This window comes from Rhineura floridana, chromosome 1 (assembly GCF_030035675.1).
Source record: "Rhineura floridana isolate rRhiFlo1 chromosome 1, rRhiFlo1.hap2, whole genome shotgun sequence".
Classification (NCBI taxonomy): Eukaryota; Metazoa; Chordata; class Lepidosauria; order Squamata; family Rhineuridae; genus Rhineura; species Rhineura floridana.
The window spans coordinates 173,252,334-173,271,071 of NC_084480.1; the positions used below are offsets into that span (position 1 = coordinate 173,252,334).

At 40.8% G+C, this 18,738-nt stretch overlaps 1 protein-coding gene and 1 pseudogene across 13 annotated transcripts in view; both read right to left on the reverse strand.

The window, feature by feature from the left end:
• The window catches only part of LOC133364983 (protocadherin gamma-C3-like), a 303,611-nt gene that overhangs the window by 176,632 nt on the left and 108,241 nt on the right, over positions 1 to 18,738 (reverse strand). The window contains exon 1 of one of the 13 annotated variants that reach the window (XM_061586242.1): positions 5,748 to 8,174. The exons of 11 other annotated variants lie outside the window; for them this stretch is intronic. In XM_061586242.1, coding sequence (XP_061442226.1) covers positions 5,748 to 8,159 — 2,412 coding nt within the window. In that variant the 5' untranslated portion in view covers positions 8,160 to 8,174. Of the gene's footprint in view, positions 1 to 401; positions 2,978 to 5,747; positions 8,175 to 18,738 lie in introns of those variants that run through there. One more of the 13 variants, XM_061586214.1, reaches the window with a different exon arrangement.
• Positions 10,116 to 17,399, reverse strand: LOC133375570 (protocadherin gamma-B7-like; annotated as a pseudogene).

Here is an 18,738-nt window from a genome sequence, read left to right on the forward strand (position 1 = left end):
GTATGTAACTACCCAGACAAGAAGCAGCCTTATTGTTGGGATTCTCAGCAGCATATTGCAGAACACATAAGGGACCTTTACCACAAGGAGGGAGGGAGGAAAACAAAACAGTAACCAGAAAAGGACTTTACAAGGTGGGACAGAAGTGATAGGGGAACTGTTAGTGACACAACTTCACAATTCTGGGGAGAGAGAAGGAGAGAGAGAGACAGACAGACAAAGTAGAGGCATTGAAAATGTGATTAGACTTCTATAAGTTGGGGGGGGTTAGAAATGAGAAGAATCCTGGGCTTTCTAAGGACAGGAAAGACAGGGACCTGTTTCTGAGTAAACACGCATAATAGTGTGTTCTTATACTATGACAAAACGGTTATGAGGTGTGCAATGAAAATAAAGTTTACCTTGTCAGTATTCTCCATCTCAGGATGTAAATTATTTCCACCATTGCTTATAAAAGGCACACCGGATTTCTCACCATTAAGAATATTGTCTGCAATCTGAACATTTGGTGTCAGGAAGGTAAATTTGTTCTTCCTGGACTCTGAAGACAGACAAAGCTGGTAGGAATAAGGCAAAGTCCCATCTTCAAAGGTTGGTGGAAATATGGCACCACTCTTGGAATGGGGAACAGGACCAAAGCACTGTAGGAATCTGGGATTCCCTGATTGACGGAGCTTCATCGTAACGGCCAGAATCACAGTCAAGAGAAATAGGAATGAGATCAAGGCTAAGGCCAGTACCAGGTAGAACTGTAGGTCAGATTGATACTCTGAGCTGCTCGGTTGGCTTTTCATTTCTGGAAGGGCTTCCTGGAAGTTCTCAGCAAAAACCAGGTTCAGAGTAATGGTGGCTGAGAGAGTCGGCTGTCCATTATCCTTCACCATAATGACGAGTTTCTGTTTCACAGCATCTCTCTCCACAAAGGCCCTAGCTGTTCTGATCTCACCAGTGTGAGAACCAATCGTGAACAGGGTGGGCTCAGTGGCCTGAGTCAGATGGTAGGACAGCCAGGCATTGTGTCCAGAATCAGCGTCCACGGCCACCACTTTTGTTACTAGATAATCTGCCTCGGCTGAACGAGGCACCATCTCGAACAAGGCTGAGCTCTTGGCTTCTTGTGAAGGGGACAGGATATGAGGGCTGTTATCATTCCGATCGAGAATAAAGACCCTCACAGTGACATTGCTGCTGAGAGGGAGAGAACCACCATCTTGGGCCTTCACTTGCAGCTGGAATTCTCTGAATTGTTCATAGTCAAAGGATCTCTGGGCATAGATTGTGCCAGTCTCAGAATTAATGGAGATATAGGAGGAGATGGGAAGCTCCTCAATGTTGCTGTTGAGGATGGAGTAGGTGATCCGTGAGTTCTGGTCCACATCTGGATCAGAGGCTTTGACAGTGAAAATGGAGGCACCGGATGGATTGTTTTCTGGCACATAGATGTTGTAGGAAGATTTCAGAAAAGTAGGGGCATTATCATTGATATCAGAGATCTGTAGTGAAATTGTTTTGTGTGAGGAAAGAGGTGGGGCTCCTTTGTCAGTGGCTGTAATTGTGATATTATATGTAGGAGTTTTTTCTCTGTCCAGTGGACTATCCGTCTGGAGCTTGAAGTAATTGTTAGATGAGGGGAGAATTTTGAAAGGTAAATCATCTTGTAAATAGCAAGTAACCTTTCCATTATCACCAGCATCTTTGTCTTTTACGTTGATCAGAGCAATTAAGGTTCCAGACAAAGAATCTTCAGAAACTGGGCTGAAGAAGGAAACCAGGGTTATTTCAGGGTAATTGTCATTCTCATCAAGAATCTGTATTTCTACTTTACAATGAGTTACTAATCCACCTCCATCTTTTCCTGCAACTGTCATGGTATATTCTTTACTTTCCTCAAAATCCAATTGCGCCATAAGTAGGACTGAGCCATTCTTTGAATCCAAGCTGAATTTCCTGTTGGTATTCACTGGTATATTGCTGAAATGATACCTGATCTGGGCATTTGTTCCTTCGTCTTTATCAGAGGCTACAACCTGGAGCACAAGGGATCCAACTGGAACATTTTCCTTCAAACTGACCTTGTAGACCTCTTGAGTGAAAACAGGTGGGTTGTCATTGGCATCAGTGACATTAATCCATATCTGGATAGTCCCAGTTTTTCTAGGTTCACCGCCATCTGTGGCTGTAAGAATCAAGTGAATGGTTTGTTCATTCTCTCGATCTAGTGGTTTCTGAAGCACTAAATCTGCAAATTTATTTCCATCCTGACTCTCTTTAACATCCAAGGAGAAATATGGATTGGGGCTAAGCTTGTAATTCTGAAGAGAATTTGTCCCAGTGTCAGGATCTTCGGCTTTTCCAAGGAGAAATCGTGTGCCTGGTATAGTGACTTCGCTTGTCTCTAAGTTAATTTTGTCATTAGAAAACTGTGGTGCATTATCATTAATGTCCTGAATTGCTACAGATATATGGAAAATATTCAAGGGACTTTCAAGCACCATCTCAAAATTAAGAAAGCATTGTGGATTTTTGCCACATATTCCCTCCCGGTCTATCCTTTCATTTACATAGAGGTTTCCATTCTCTGCACTCATAGTGAAATATTTCATTTCATCCACTGAGACAGCATGCATGTTGCGTTTTGCTATTTCTTTGGCATTCACGCCCAAATCCTTGGCAAGATTCCCCACAATTGAACCCTTAGCCATTTCCTCAGGGACTGAATAATGAATCTGCTCTGAGGCAGCCCAGCAGGACAACAAAAATAAGAGACGCAGTACTTGCCTTGTGAGTGCCCTGCCGTTCTCCTTGTGCCTTCTCTCCATCTGGCTCTGTGAGAAATGAGCTTTTTCCTCTTATTTTTAAAATCAGATCAAATTTTCACCAGTATGCAAGAAGTCTCCAATTTGAAGAATCAACTGTATTTTTCTTTAATTTGTACAAATCACTTGTATGTTTTTTTGTCAGCAATGCTTTCTCTCTGTTTCTCTGATCTGCACAGCACTGACGAAGTAACCTCCCTGTATGGAGCATCAGTGGATTTCCATCACAGTCTGGCTACTAGATTGGCCAATAGCGGCACTGTGAGGTTCAGAAAGAGAACTGCAAGAGATCTTTTCTTCCTCTCATTTTAAGAGAAAATGCAACCTGGATTTGCAAAATATGTAACTATATTTTGATATGTTAGGAATAAATGCAGTGTTTACATAGGAGCTTTTTCTCTTGAATTTGGACTTGAGTAGAATATTTGGAAATCTTTGCTTTTAGAATCAATAATACTTCAAATCTTTCCCTTTCCCTGGGTAAATGGCTTATAATGTAACAACTGATATTATTCCTGAAAATAATTGTTACCCAAGTCAAAAACTTGAACTGTGCAGAGGGGAGCACACAGTCTAAATATTGTCATATTTAAAAAAAACCCAAAACCTCCTGTTTCCCCAGCCAGATCTATCTATATCTGTGATTTTCATTATTTTTTTAAAAGAGAGCGAAGTCCACTGTATTCCCAAACATCATGTCAGAACATAAACACAATTTTCCAAAGCACTGGAAATAATGTTCCCTCTGTCCCACATCTTGATACTCAACAGTGATGTTCAACAGTGAGAATTGAATGTTGTGTACAGCAGAAACATGGGTCTATGTGCTATCTCCCCATATTTAATATTGTGGGCCTTTGGGGGGTTGTAAAAGGGAAGATTTGAGGGGCAAATAAGGGTGTGGGGGTCAGCAGGGGAAAGGTATATTTTGGACTGGGTAGCTAAGCAGGCTCTTCAAAATTCTCTGCTCTGTAGTTGTTATGTATTAATGAATTTGTATTAATAACGTTAATAAAGGTCTCACATCTTTATTCTGAGTGTGCATGCAAGTGTAGTTTTGTAAGACTAGCTTCTTAATATGCCTTACCGGTAAAAAATAATTATAGAGATGCACATTCTTCTTAGATGTGCATGTACTGCTTTGGCATTTCAAGCATGCCATCAGCGGTCCTTGGAAGACTCCACCTCAGAGCCAGTTAAGAACTATACTATTGTATCTGCAATTCTGAAGCAATAAAAGATTTGCCTCACTTTTTGCTACTTTGCTCAGTTTATATGGACTGAGTAGATGGCCACCAACTTAAAAGAGGATTATGTAGGATAAGGCTAGCAGTGGCTTCTAAGAGCATAAGAACATAAGAAGAGCCTGCTGGATCAGGCCAGTGGCCCATCTAGTCCAGCATCCTGTTCTCACAGTAGCCAACCAGGTGCCTGGGGGAAGCCCGCAAGCAGGACCCGAGTGCAAGAACACTCTCCCCTCCTGAGGCTAGCCACATTAGCTATGTTCTGCCTCCATATTGGAGGCAGTATGCTTCTGAATACTAGTTGCTGGAAACCGCAGGAGGGGAGAGTTCAGTTGCACTCAGGTCCTGCTTGCGGGTTTCTCACAGGCATCAGGTTGGGCCAAAGATGCCATTGGCCTGGTCCAGCAGGCTCTTACAGTTAAAAAATACAGTTAAAAACTGTATTTTGTTGTGATATGTGGATGTCTCATATCAGGTATGATATTGTTTGATGGCAGGGGCTAATAAGAATGTGGTGGACAGCTGATATAACAGTGGTTCTGCTTGTTATTTTGATATACTTTGTTATTTAAGCTCTATCACCACCATCGTCAGTACTATGGTTATTTTAATGCATTATTGTATATGATTTTACCAAGTTTTTGTTTGTATTTTTAAATTGCAATCTACTTTGAGGACATAACCATGAAGTGTGTTGTAAACTGTGGTGCAGATAGTCAGAAACTTTTTAAATGGCCAAAGTTGTTTTGCACTTTTATTTTCTTTGTGGATATGGGATATATACAACTTTATATGGTAACCCTACTTTACTTTTACATTTTGCTTAACTTAGCTATTCATGCCAAATTGATTTGGTCAATGGCTATCAAAATAAAGATACATGGGAATTCACGTAGTGGCTGAAGTGTGAGCTGTGGGCAGAGAAATTCCTAGTTCAAATCTATCTCAAACTACAAACATAGATTTCTTAGTCAAAACCCCAGACAAAACTGTGAGCCATACTTTACAGGCTTGTTCTTGCAGTTGAAAGCAGATAAAAATTGCAGGACCATTTTTGAGGTATTAAGACAATGTATGTGAAGTGTTCTGAATGCTTGAAATGCACTCTACATAATTATTGGTACTAGTGAAGAAATATATCAGACTGGTCAAGCATCCTTTGGTGGACCATTCTCATTAACATCCAGTTAGCAATTTCATTTTCCATGCTATTTAAATTTAGTTTATTTTAGCCCCTTTCCTTTCATTCTTCACTGTGCCCCAAAGAACCACTTGAAAACATGTTGGTCTATAGTAAAATCTCTCCTCCCATCCCCAACTCGTGTTTATACACCCACAAACACATACAGCCTATACACAGATATTTTCCATTAGAAGGGAAAATATTTAGACATAATCATTACTAAAAACTATTCCAAAAGATTTTCAAAAGAATGATAAAGCATTCAAACTTTAAATATTAAACAAAGGTGAACTAATAAATTGGTTATAGATCAGGCCGAGATATGAAATTAAAATGCATCAGCTAATAATAATAATAATAATAATAAATTTAATTTATGTGTCGCCTATCTGGCCAGCTGTATATATAGAGATGATGAAATCAGCCACTTGCATCTAGATTCTTTAAAATTTAGAGTCTCAATAAAAAATGTGTAGACTGGAAAGTAGGGACTGCTCAACTCACCTTATCATCTTTATTCATCTCAGAATTTAGGATATTGCCTCCATTGGCTGACAGAAACACATCAGACTTATTGTTGCATGAACTATTCTCTGCTGGTTGAACATTGGGTGTTGGAAAAGTAAACTCATGTATCCTGGACTCTGACGATAAGCAGAGCTGATATGAATAAGGCAACGTCCCTTCTTCATAGTTTGGTGGGAATATGACAGCGTTGTTTGAATGGGGAACAGGACCAAAGCACTGTAAGAATTTGGGATTCCCTGATCGTCGAATCTTCATGAGAATGGCCAGAGTCACTGTCAGGAGGAATAAGAATGAGATCAAAGCTAAGGCCACCACCAAGTAGAACTGTAGATCCGATTGATACTCTGAGTCACTGGATTGGTTGCTAATTTCCGGGAGCGCCTCTTGGAAGTTCTCAGCAAACACCAGGTTGAGACTCACAGTAGCAGATAGTGGTGGCTGCCCATTATCCTTGACTAAGATTATTAGCTTCTGCTTCACAGCATCTCTTTCCAGAAAAGCCCGAGATGTCCTGATCTCCCCAGTATGGGAACCAATTGTGAAGAGCCCTGGCTCGGTGGCCTGGAGCAGATAATAGGAGAGCCAAGCGTTGTGTCCGGAGTCAGCATCCACGGCCACCACCTTAGTCACCAGATATCCCTCCTCTGCTGAGCGAGGCACCATCTCAAACAAGGCGGAGCCCTCTCCCCCTTGAGAAGGGTAAAGAATTTGAGGGCTTTTGTCATTCTGGTCCAGAATAAACACTTTCACTGTGGCATTGCTGCTGAGGCGTGGGGAACCTCCATCTTCTGCCCTCACTTCCAGTTGAAACTCCCTGATTTGCTCATAGTCGAAAGCGCGCTGAGCATAGATAATGCCCGTTTCAGAATTAATGGAGAGGAAGGATGAGAGAGGTAGCTCCTCCGTGATGCTGTTGAGGATGGAGTAAGTGATATGAGCATTCCGGTCCAGATCTGGGTCTGAGGCTTTGACACGGAAAATGGAGGAGCCTGAAGGATTGTTCTCCGGGACATAGGCAGTGTAATAGGATTTCTCAAAGGCTGGGGGGTTGTCATTGATATCTGAGATCTGCAGTGAGATGGTTTTGTGTGTGGAAAGTGGGGGAGTGCCTTTGTCTGTGGCTGTGACTGTGATATTGTATTCTGGAGTGCTTTCCCTGTCCAAGGGATCACCTGTAACCAACTTATAGTAGTTATTAGATGTTGAAATGATTTTAAATTGCCCATGAGTCTGTAAATGGCAAGTAATTTCCCCATTATCTCCAGAATCTCTATCATTTACATTGATGAGGGCTACCAGAGTTCCTATTGCAGCGTCTTCAGGGATTGGGCTGGATAAAGAGGCAAAAATCACTTCTGGGGCATTGTCATTCTCATCTAGGAGTGTTATTTCAACATTGCAGTGAGACACTAATCCACCTCCATCTCTTGCTTCTATGGCCATCACATATTTCTCAGTTTCCTCAAAGTCCAGAACCTCCTTAACTATAATTGTCCCATCTTGTGGATCCAAGAAGAACTTCTGTCGAACACTTTTGGGAGTGTTACTAAAATTATAGTTGATCTGGCCATTTGAACCTTCATCTCTATCTGTGGCTTTCACCTGTATTACTAAAGACCCTTTCGGGGCATTTTCTTTCAGGTTGACTAAGTATACTTTTTGAGTGAAGACTGGTGGGTTGTCATTTGCATCAATGACATTAAGCCATATTTTGGCTGTCCCAGTTTTGGCAGGATTCCCTCCATCCAGAGCCGTAAGGATTAATTGGAAACTGCTTTCATTTTCCCAATCCAACTGTTTATTCAGTACTAATTCTGCATATTTCTTTCCATCTTTTCTCTCTTTCACGTCCAGAATAAAATACTGATTTAGGCTAAGGTAGTAATCCTGGAGAGAATTCAACCCGATGTCAGGATCTTCAGCTTCTCCAAGGAGAAATGTTGTTCCTGGTAAAGATGATTCACTTGTCTCTAGCTCGATATCCCCATTTATGAAATTGGGTGCATTATCATTAATGTCCTGAATCTCTACCAGTACATGAAAAATACTCATAGGGTTGACAGCCATCACTTCAAAATTGATGGGGCAGAATGCAGTTTCCCCACATAGTTCCTCTCTATCAATCCTCTCCCTTACATATAGATTCCCATTTTCTGCACTGAGAGTAAAGTATTGCTTTTTACCTAGAGAAAGGATATGCAGATTGCGACCTGCTATTTCTCCGGGATTCAGTCTCAGATCTTTGGCAAGGTTCCCTACTATGGAGCTCTTTTCCATTTCCTCAGGGATGGAATACCGAATGTGCTCTGAGGCAGTCTGGCTACAATACAAAGAGAATAATAAGAGGAGAGGTACTTGCCTTCTCATTGATCTGTGCCTGTCGTCCATCCCACTTGCAGAAAAATGTGCTGTATCCTTGTTTTCTGTGATCAGATAAGCTGAGGAGTATCAGATTCCCATCAGGATTCAGAAATATTCAGTGAAGGATTATAAACAGCGTCACTGGTTGCTTCTAGATTTCTATATTTTGCAGTGTTTTCTGTTTCTCAGCATAACTGTGTGGATGTCCCTGTGTCCTGCTGTTTCCCAGCTCTGTATTCTGTGAATGAACTATCACAATGCAGGAAGCATCAGTTGGTGGATTCTCCAGTCCTCCATGAGAACTATACTGGCCAACAGCGGCACTCTGAGTCTCAGATGGAGAACTGCAAGACATGTCTTCTCTTTTAAATTGCATACAAGAGATTTCTTGCTTCTTTCATGCTTTTGTATGCCATTTTTCACGTAGAGTATGTTAAATCTTCAGTGGTTTGGGAAATAATTTTTAGAATTTTGTCTGTGTGTTTTGTCAGTAGGATAAGCAACAAGTCAACTTACACTACAGAAAACAAGTCATAATACATTTCTGACTTTCAGTTTGGATTGATGGCTCTGTGAGCTTTGCTGCCAGAAGTGGACTTAGTCAATCATAGACCTCCTTCAGCACTCAAAGGTAATTTATGTCATTTCCTCACCTAAGTCTCCCTAAGTGCTGCTCAGGAATGATTTATTTAAAATAAGTATATTATTTTGTAATTATAAACACAACTGTTCTGAAAATTATTCTGGCCTTTTCATTTGCCCCTAGGATCATTTCATGCATTACACAGCAGCACACTTCAGAGACTGCCACACTGAGTTGACTGATGAATGTCCCTGTCTGATAACACGTTTGCAAAGATATTTTTGTACCAGTGAGAAACTTTCCATTTGTATATGTATATATGTGTGTCACCTTATGTTTACACATAAAAACATGCGAAGTGGTTCTCAGACCTAACAGATTCTGAGTTTTTAGACTGACTTTTCCCAATGTGTGCAAAGAAGCGTTTGGAATTTCTGTGTTACACACAATTATTTCCCTAATGTACCACAGTTAAGTTTTTAAAATTTACTTTTTATTGCATCAGCTATCTCTCTGCTAATATTTTCTTCATCTTCTGGTCAATCAATGCACTTAATTAGCTATGTACATGGCTATGTTAGTTGACGATGATGTGAGTGAGTGCTTGGGAACACCTGGAGATATTCCTAATGTTCAGCAAGCTCTTTTCACCTCTTGATGGATTAGCTGATCTCCTGTATATACAGTAGTTAGGTGATAGAAACATAACAGCACTAACAATACAGTGCTCACTAAAGAGCATGCCACGCATTTTCTTGAGGTATAACGGGGTGAGGAAGTGAATGAGGCCCTTCAGGCCTCTCCCTAGGCTATGCCTCCTTCCTGGACCACACATTTCAATCTCTCACTGACCCTGCTCCATGCCCTCCTAGAGAACCTTTGCCTAGCTGGAATGTCCCTGGAACTATGATACTTGCTGCTTGCCTGGGTGGAGGAGTAAGAGATGTGCATGTGGTAAAGGTGTAGAAACCTCTGGTTTTTGCATGGCTGGAATGTAGTCTATTGTGCAAAGATAAGAATTGCATGCATTGCTCCACCGTTTTGTCTCTGGCCCCTATATTATTATTATTATTATTATTATAAGACTAGTTATTCGCTTGTTACCTGAAGGTCTCCAAGTGATTTACAACACTGTTAAAAACACAAATAAATATATTATACCATAAAGCATAAATACCTCCCCCATAACAGTCACAGGAAGCTTTGGCAGCACACTCATAACAATCAATATCATCTTAGTCTATGTAAAACCCATCACTTCCATGCAGCCCCCAGAAGGTTGCCCATGAAGGAATGCAGCCCTTGCACTGAAAAAGGTTCCCCACCCCTGAGCTATAGTGCTGAATAGTAGTCTAATGGTGTTCAGTGATTAAACCTGCAAGCTCACCTTCAAGGAACTGTCACCCAGAAGAAAACCTACACTTGATAATTGGAGAACTTTCACTCTGCTTAAATCGATATCGTATGTAAACAAACAAAGCCACATCCAGTTCAAAATGGTAAAGGCTTTGAATCTTCAAAAATGCCTTGACGTTGAATTCTATGCACGTTTTCTAGGGAGTATGCCCCACTGAACTTAAATATTTTACTGTACTGATTGTACTGTAAATATTGATATTCTGAGCATCTCATGGATGTTAAAAGTTGTTCTGTAATTCACTTTACGAAAAGGTTGTCTATTTGGCACACAGAAAAAAAGTGGGATTGTCGATAGAAAACACCACTAAATATGTAAATAGAAAACATCACTGAAAGAACCAAAACCATCCTCACCTCCCCATTAGAACACTGATGAGTATAGATGTAATACTTTGTAAAACACAAAGGTTAGTCTGCTAAACAATGGAATGCTACATCATGTTGTAGAATCTTAAAACAGTACTTATCAAGACATCCTACATTATTGTTATAACAATCTATGTGTTAAATAAAGCACATGCTATAGTCTTCCCATTATATAGAAGGAGCATGCATTGTAGGCCATAACACTTCTCTCTGACATGCAACATTTTTATGAGCAGGAAGGGGAAGTGGTATTGTGGATAGTGTCAGACTAGGACCTGGGATACTAGGGCTCAAATCCCTGCTTAGCCATGAAGCTCACTGGATGACCTTGGCCCAGTCACTGTCTCTCAATCTAACCAAAGCCTGCATTCAGATATCGGGTTTATTGCATTAGTTTTATTGATTATAAGTTGGCACTTCTGTCCCAATTTCTAACATTCACACTGCAGCACCATGTTGCATTATGCAAAGACCCTCTCAGTCAGGCTTGATAACACTGGCCTAGAAAGATTATTGTCTTTCCCCCCCTCTATAATGCAGCTCCTTGTACAGAGGGAGGAAGCAATTTCAAGAAAACTATTTTGGAGAAGCTCTTAATTTGCAATAAGCCCTCAGGTGCTTGGGGAAAATGTGAGTAAACTTATTTGTGTAGGTACACATACATGCTCCATCACCAACATCTCTGTGTATGCAAGACACACTTCAGACCTCCTCTATTCAGCAGGGATGTTAAGTGTGTTTAGCTGAATGTGCTTGGAATTCTCCCTGCAACCAGAAGCCCTACATTCTTAAGGTTTCTGGTTGTGAGGAGGATTCTACGTGCATCTGTTTAAATGTGCTCAGAATTCCTGTTCATACTTTTATGCTAAATGTGAGAAGGTCTGAAGTGCAGATGGGATGCTTTAAGCGCTCATATGTTTGCCCTGAATGCCTGAATAGGGTGTTTGATGTGTAGGCATGGAGCACAATCCTATGTATCTTTACTCAGAAGCAAACCATGTTGAGTTCAATGGCTTATTCTTGTGCCTAGGAGTAGAATCTTAATAGTACTTCCAAAGATAGGAAAATAATGAATTGGAAGTCAAATATCAAAGTCCAAAAGCTGCATCACATTTATGGCACCATGATGTAGTCCTAAAAACATACTCACACTATAATTCTTTCACACGATAATTACAGCCTTTTCCCTAGCTCATAGAACGTTTGTAGATATACTAGAAGTACATAATTAAGACTTATATTTGTGGGGAAGTGTATGAAAAGTGCAGTGCAAATACTTCCTGACAAGAAAGCTTACCTCTTCATCCTTATCCTTCTCAGAATGAAAATTGTCTGTAAAAGGCACACCAGACTTCTCACTGCTAAGAATATGGTCTGCAATCTGAACATTGGGTGTCAGGAGGGTAAATTCATTCTTCCTGGACTCTGAAGACAGACAAAGCTAATAGGAATAAGGCAAAGTTCCATCTTCAAAGTTTGGTGGAAATATGGCACCATTTTTGGAAAGGGGAACAGGACCAAAGCACTGTAGGAACCTTGGGTTCCCTGATCAATGGAGCTTCATCGTAACAGCCAGAATCACAGTCAAGAGGAATAAGAATGAGATCAAAGCTAAGGCCAGCACCAGGTAGAGCTGTAGGTCAGACTGATACTCTGAGCTGCTCAGTTGGCTTTTCATTTCTGGAAGGGCCTCCTGGATGTTTTCAGCAAACACCAGGTTTAAAGTAATGGTGGCTGAGAGAGCTGGCTGCCCATTATCTTTCACCACGATGATGAGTTTCTGTGTGATGGCATCTCTGTCCACAAAGGCCCTCGCTGTCCTGATCTCACCAGTAGGAGAACCAACCATGAAGAGGGACGGCTCAGTGGCCTGAGTCAGATGGCAGGAGAGCCAGGCGTTGTGCCCAGAATCTGCATCCACAGCCACCACCTTTGTTACTAGATAACCTGCCTCTGCATTGATATCAGAGGTCTGTAGTGAAATTGTTTTGTGTGTGGAAAAAGGCAGTGTTCTTTTGTCAGTGGCTGTGATTGTAATATTATATGCAGGAACTCTTTTTTGTGTCCAGCAAACTGTCTGTTGTGAGTTTACAATAGTTAGAAGAGAGAAGACTCTTGAAGGGTAAATCATCTCCTAAACAGCAAGTAACTTTTCCATTATGGCCTGTATCTTTGTCATTTACATTGATTAGAGCAATTACTGTTCCAGGCAGAGAATTGTCAGGAACAGGGCTGAAAATGGAGGCTAACATCATTTCTGGACCATTATCTTTATCATCAAGAACATTTATTTCAATATTGCGGTGTGTCACTAATCCAACACAACCCTTTGCTGCTACTGCCATAGTGTATCTTTTCATTTCCTCAAAATCCAGTATCTCCATAAGAGAGATTATGCCATCAACTGGATCCAAGCTGAATTTATTTTGCCCATTTACTGGTATGTTGCTGAATTCATATCTGTCCTGGGCATTTATGCCATCATCTTTATCAGAGGCTACAACCTGGAGCACAAAGGAGCCAATTGGAGTTTTTTCATGCAAACTGACCTTGTAGTCCTGTTAAGTGAAAATGGGTGGGTTGTCATTGGCATCAGTGGCATTAGTCCATGTTTGGACAGTCCCAATTCTTCTAGGTTCACCCACATCCAGAGTAGTAAGAAACAAATGAAGGGTCTGTTCATTTTCCTGATCGAGCAGTTTCTATAGCTCCAATTCTGCATATTTATTTCCATCTTCCATCTCTTGAACTTCCAAAGTGAAATACTGATTGGAGTTAAGTTGGTAATTCTGGAGAGAATTCATTCCACTGTCAGGATCTTCAGCTTTTTCAAGCAGTAATCTAGTGCCTGGCAAAGTGCATTCAATTATCTCCACATTGATGTTGTCATTGGGAAACAATGGTGCATTATCATTAATATCCTGAATTGCTATAGTTAAATGGAAAATATTTAGTGGATTTTCAACTACTACTTCAAAATTAACAAAGCAAATTGGTGTTTTGTCACATAATTGCTCTTTGTCTATTCTGGCACTTACATAGAGGTTTCCATTGTCTGCATTGATCTGAAATATTGCATTTTGTTTACATAGACAGTATGCAGATTACACCTTGCATTCAGTCCCAAATCCTTGGGGCATTCAGTCCCAAATCCTTGATGAGATTCCCCACAACTGAACCCTTTGCCATCTCCTTAGGGATGGAATAACGAATCTGCTGCAAGGCAGCCCAGCAGGAGAATGACAAAAGTAAGAGAAGCAGTTCTGTACTTGCCTTGCGAGTGCCCTGACATTCTCTTCATGCCTTTGGTCTAGGGATGGGGTTCTTTGCATGGTGCTAATCTGCATGCAGTTCGATAGTCCATCGTTTCTTTACCGATTCATCCTTTTTTGTTTCTGCTTTCTCTGGCTCTTGCCGATTTGATCTGCTGTGGGCGTTTTTGTGTGATTCAATCGCAGGGGTTTTTTTTGGGTTGCAAAAATTATGTAATTGTTTTCATAGATACCTATGTAAATGACAGCATTCCACGAAGTTTTTTGGCAGAGGAGAAAAACATTGTGTAATTTTTAGGTTGCTTTACGATCTAGTTTAAGCAATGAATTCCCGGTTTATTTAGATCCTTTTAAAACTCTCACACTTAGACAGGGCACCAGGAGCTGCACCAATGATTGGACATCAACAAGGGTCTCATGAGGGGTGGCAACAGAAAGTTAAAAAACACAGTCTGAGAGAGTGTGGGAGAAAAGTGCAGTCAGGCAGATGGCGGCAGAGTCCCACTGCACTGCACAGACACTGTCTGTCACTGTCAGTCGCACAGTCTCTCTCCCTCTCCCTCTCTCTCTCTCTCTCTCTCTCTCACACACACACACACACACACACACACACACACACACACAGAGCCCTTGGTTAGCTCAGGACAGCAGCCATGAAACAGGGGCAGGGGCTGGGCGAGGCGGGTAGCGTGGGTCAGTCTCATCATCATAATGTTTCCTACACAAGAGATTCAAAATGCTCTGAGATACCTTGTTTGAAAAATGTGACATTGCAGGATGATTTGACAATTAACATTGAAGATATATATAGCCAATTTTATTTTGCATTATATTGCAATAATGAATTTTTTTCAAAATATATAATGGACAAATGGAAATCCTGTGGTTGATACAACATCTTAATTATGAAAAAAATACGTAAAATAGGGGGAGGATTAAAAAAAAATCTTTCCAATTGCAGTCGCAGCCACAAGATCCATGCCGATTACAGCTGTGGCCCGCTGCAAGAGATTGGTGCCGCTCCAAAGGGATAGCGAACTAGTGAATTCAGTCGGGATCTGGTACCAGGTTCGATTTTGTCAGATATTCTCTCCCATCCCTACTTTGGTCCATCTGGCCTCACAATACATTCGCTGTCTCCTTTTTACAAATCAGATAAAATCCCTATCTGGGTGTAGGATCTCCGTAAGGAAAAATAAGCTTCCCTTCTGCTTAATATTTACAGAATGTGGTCGTTTTTTCTTTCCATCAGGATTGCTTTATCTTTGTGATCTGCTGTTGTCTGATTTGCACAGCAATGATTAAACAATCACTCCTTAGGAAGCACATCAGCGGATCTCCTCTGTTCTCTCTCTGGCCACCATACTGGTGAGGCTCAGATGGAGAACTGGAGGGGATTCTTTCTCATTTGGTTTAAAATAGAAAAGCACCTTGGTGTTATATTTTGGAATGTGAAAAAGAAACATCCAAATGATAAGAGTAGTTCAGCAATGGAACCAATTACCTAGATCGGGTGGTATGTTCTCCCTTGCTGTAGGTCTTCAGGCAGAGGCTGGGCAGCAATCAATCGGGGATGCTCTACCTCTGGTTTTCCTGCACTAAGCTTGGGACAGAGGGCTTACAAAGCTCCCTCAAACTCTATGATTCTTTCTTTGTCCAAGTGTAATTTTCCTGGTATATAAATTATCTGTTTTCATTGTCAGAAGACTTTCTCCAAAATTTCTCTTTTCCTTTGTATTTTTAAATTACTTCTTCAAGGGCTTTTACTACAATTACTGTGATATTTGCACTGTCTTGTCTGGAAATAATTTGTACTAAAACAGAAATCTGAGCTTCATAGAATGGAAAGCAGAATTGTGGCACTGATATCCTATCGATTTTATTTTGCATTTTCCTGGCAGAAACATGATCAGTTGTTACTTATACCTGTGATTTCTGCTTTTATTCCAAAGAATTTCCATATATCCCTGGTTAAAATCTCAAATTATATCAGAGAATTGTACCCAGTCACAGATCTCCTGCTTTTCTCTGGCTTTATTAGAAGGGACGAGAGCCAGTGTGGTGTAGTGGTTAAGGTGTTGGACTATGACCTGGGAGACCAGGGTTCGAATCCCCACACAGCCATGAAGCTCACTGGGTGACCTTGGGCCAGTCACTGCCTCTCAGGCTCAGAGGGAGGCAATGATAAACCCCCTCTGAATACCACTTACCATGAAAACCCTATTCATAGGGTCACCATAAGTCGGAATCGACTTGAAGGCAATCCATTTCCATTTCATTAAAAGGGACAATTCCCCTGAGTAAATCAGAGTAAATGTATGAGTTGCAAGAAGCTCAGCCCTCTTACCCATGTTGAAAATAAATCAAACTGTACCAATCTAAAATTTAAAAACATACATACATACATTGAAGGTTTTGTAAAGTGTTTGATCAGAACACTAATCAACAGCTTGATTTAGCCATAGCTCTCCTTTCCTTGTTACTCCTTCATCACTAAAAAAAATGCCTTGGGTGTGGAAAGGTATAGCAGGTGACAGGAGGATTCCTGTTCTGATAGGAGAAGCCCATGGAACCCTTCTTGGACCAGAAATGATGCTCTATTCATGTAGCTGAGATGAGACTGTGTAGGGTCCAATTGGCTGTACAGAACATCATTTGGTCAAGATGGTCCTCTGCCACTTGGTACCCAAGGTAAGGACTTTTTGGCTTGAACATTTTCTCATTAAGCTTTCACTGTCAATACAATCAGTCATCGTAAGGAGCAATAAAGTGGATTGTGAAGAGCAAATCACCTCAGAAGACTCAAGCAAGAGAAACAAGTTACATACTACAAGGGATGGCAAACACTCCTGAGCTTTAAAGTTACAACTCTTCAAGGGAGTCTATTTGCACACATATAATTGTTCCAACCCATTATTCGAATGTATCACAGTTTTTTTAAACATCCATTTGATAGCCTTCCGGTCTTGTAGCCAAAGATTTCTTTAACCTAATAGCTCTCCTTCTTCTAATATTGTTGTTATTATTATGTATAGTATCATCAATCTGCAGGGTGCTTTACAAAGCAGCTGACAAGAGAGGTCCCTGTCCCGTGAAGGGGAGCTTCCAATCTAAAGCCCAACACAGGGAGAGGCAACAGATGGAGGCAAGAGAAAAAGTGGAAGAATATGCAGCCATTCTTAGACTTATTTTCAGTAGGGTTTGAGGACTAAGAGGTTAAGCCAAAAGTGAGACAAAAAAGTGCATTGTAGGGAGGGATTTGAAGAAAGGAAGAGGGGTGGCATCATAGGTGTTCTTGAGGGAGTTCAAGGCAAAAGGAACAGTAAGGTGAACAGGCCAAATTGTTTGAGAGAGCAGGAGATTTTCAGATTGCTGAGGGTAGAGGATCTGAAAGAGCAAAAGGTATGGGCACAAAGAGATTGGAATTTGATATGCGTATTTGGCTCCTTGTGATATACAAGGAGACTAGCAGTGCTATACCCATTTCCTAAAACAAATTTGACACTTATATGTCGTTTTGTGTCATTTGATCAGCATTCCTTCTCCCCACTCTCTACTTCATCCCAGTACCTGAGCACTACCTATATTTTGTGGATATGAACAAATCAGTGTGCTTCCTTGATGCATCATTTCCAGGATTTATGATCCCCCATGGCATTCCTTCTCCAATGGTCTACATGACAAATAAAGAGATCAAAATACAGCCAAACATCTATACTATACAATTTCACTTACTATACAGAATCCACATGCAAAATACCACATCAGCAAAGAATTATGCATATCTTACTGGAAGCAAATTTGCTATAAAGAAAGACACAACAAGTTTTGAAGAACTGCGCCTATCACATTGCAAGGACTAATGCTCTTCATTGATCCAAAATGGAATCTGATAAAGAACTTTTCTCCTATGGAATTAAAAGCTATTAATTATTTGCAGGAAGTTGAGAAAGAGTCATAGTTGAAACTGTCTTTTGCTGTTGATCTGTAGTTGTTGAGCGTTTATAGTATGTGGATGTAAATCGTTTAGATACTATTTGAATATATATTTGGGTCTCTTTATGAGACACACCCACTGTGTATCTTTGTTTTGGAATGCAATGGTGTCACTTTGCTGATGGGAGGCATCTGTCAGTAGAACAGAGAGAGAGGCAGGCAGGCAGGCAATTTTTGGTGATTTCCTTTTCCCCCTGCACCCTTTCTGCATGTCTCCTAACTTTGCTCCAGAGAGCTGGGGGGGAGCTGCAGAGATTAGGGGAAATCACCAAAAATGATGCTCCTGTTGCACTGGCAGATGCCTTCCATCAATGAAGTAACATCATTCGACACAGGATCATATTTTTTATGTATGCATCACCGATGATGAAGGCTTCTTATGATTTTATAAGAATGTTTCCCTTTTCTGTCCCTGTCTGTTTTGTAATTATACATACGCTAAAATAATATGATCAGGGTTCTGTGTTAGCAACCCATACACAGCTACTTTCTTACACTTTTCAAATTAGAAGAAAGCTGTTATACAAGACACTACAACTTTTTGTAGTTTTACAGAAGGACAAAAGACCTCAGAGAAGGGGAAACTCACAACAGAGCATGCTCAAAAGTCTTAGAATGCTAAATGGGGGGGGGAGGAATAGAAAACTGGGTGGGGGTGGGAGGAATGGAGTATAATGGAAAAGGCTGGCTGGAACCCTGAACAGGAGAACTACACAGTGTAACAATATGTTCAAGATCTCACATGTTATTCAGTAACATACAAATATAAAGATTCTTCAATAAAGACCTCACACGTTCAACTAAAGGTCTGAACCAAGCCCTGCAGACTTGCAAATACATGTACCTAGCCTTTATACACATGCCTAGAGACTCTGACAATTACAGCATTCATCATTAAATAGAGGGAGGCTATATGCATATACTTGATGTATGTAGGTTCTACAGGGACACTCAGCTGAACTCATGAAGG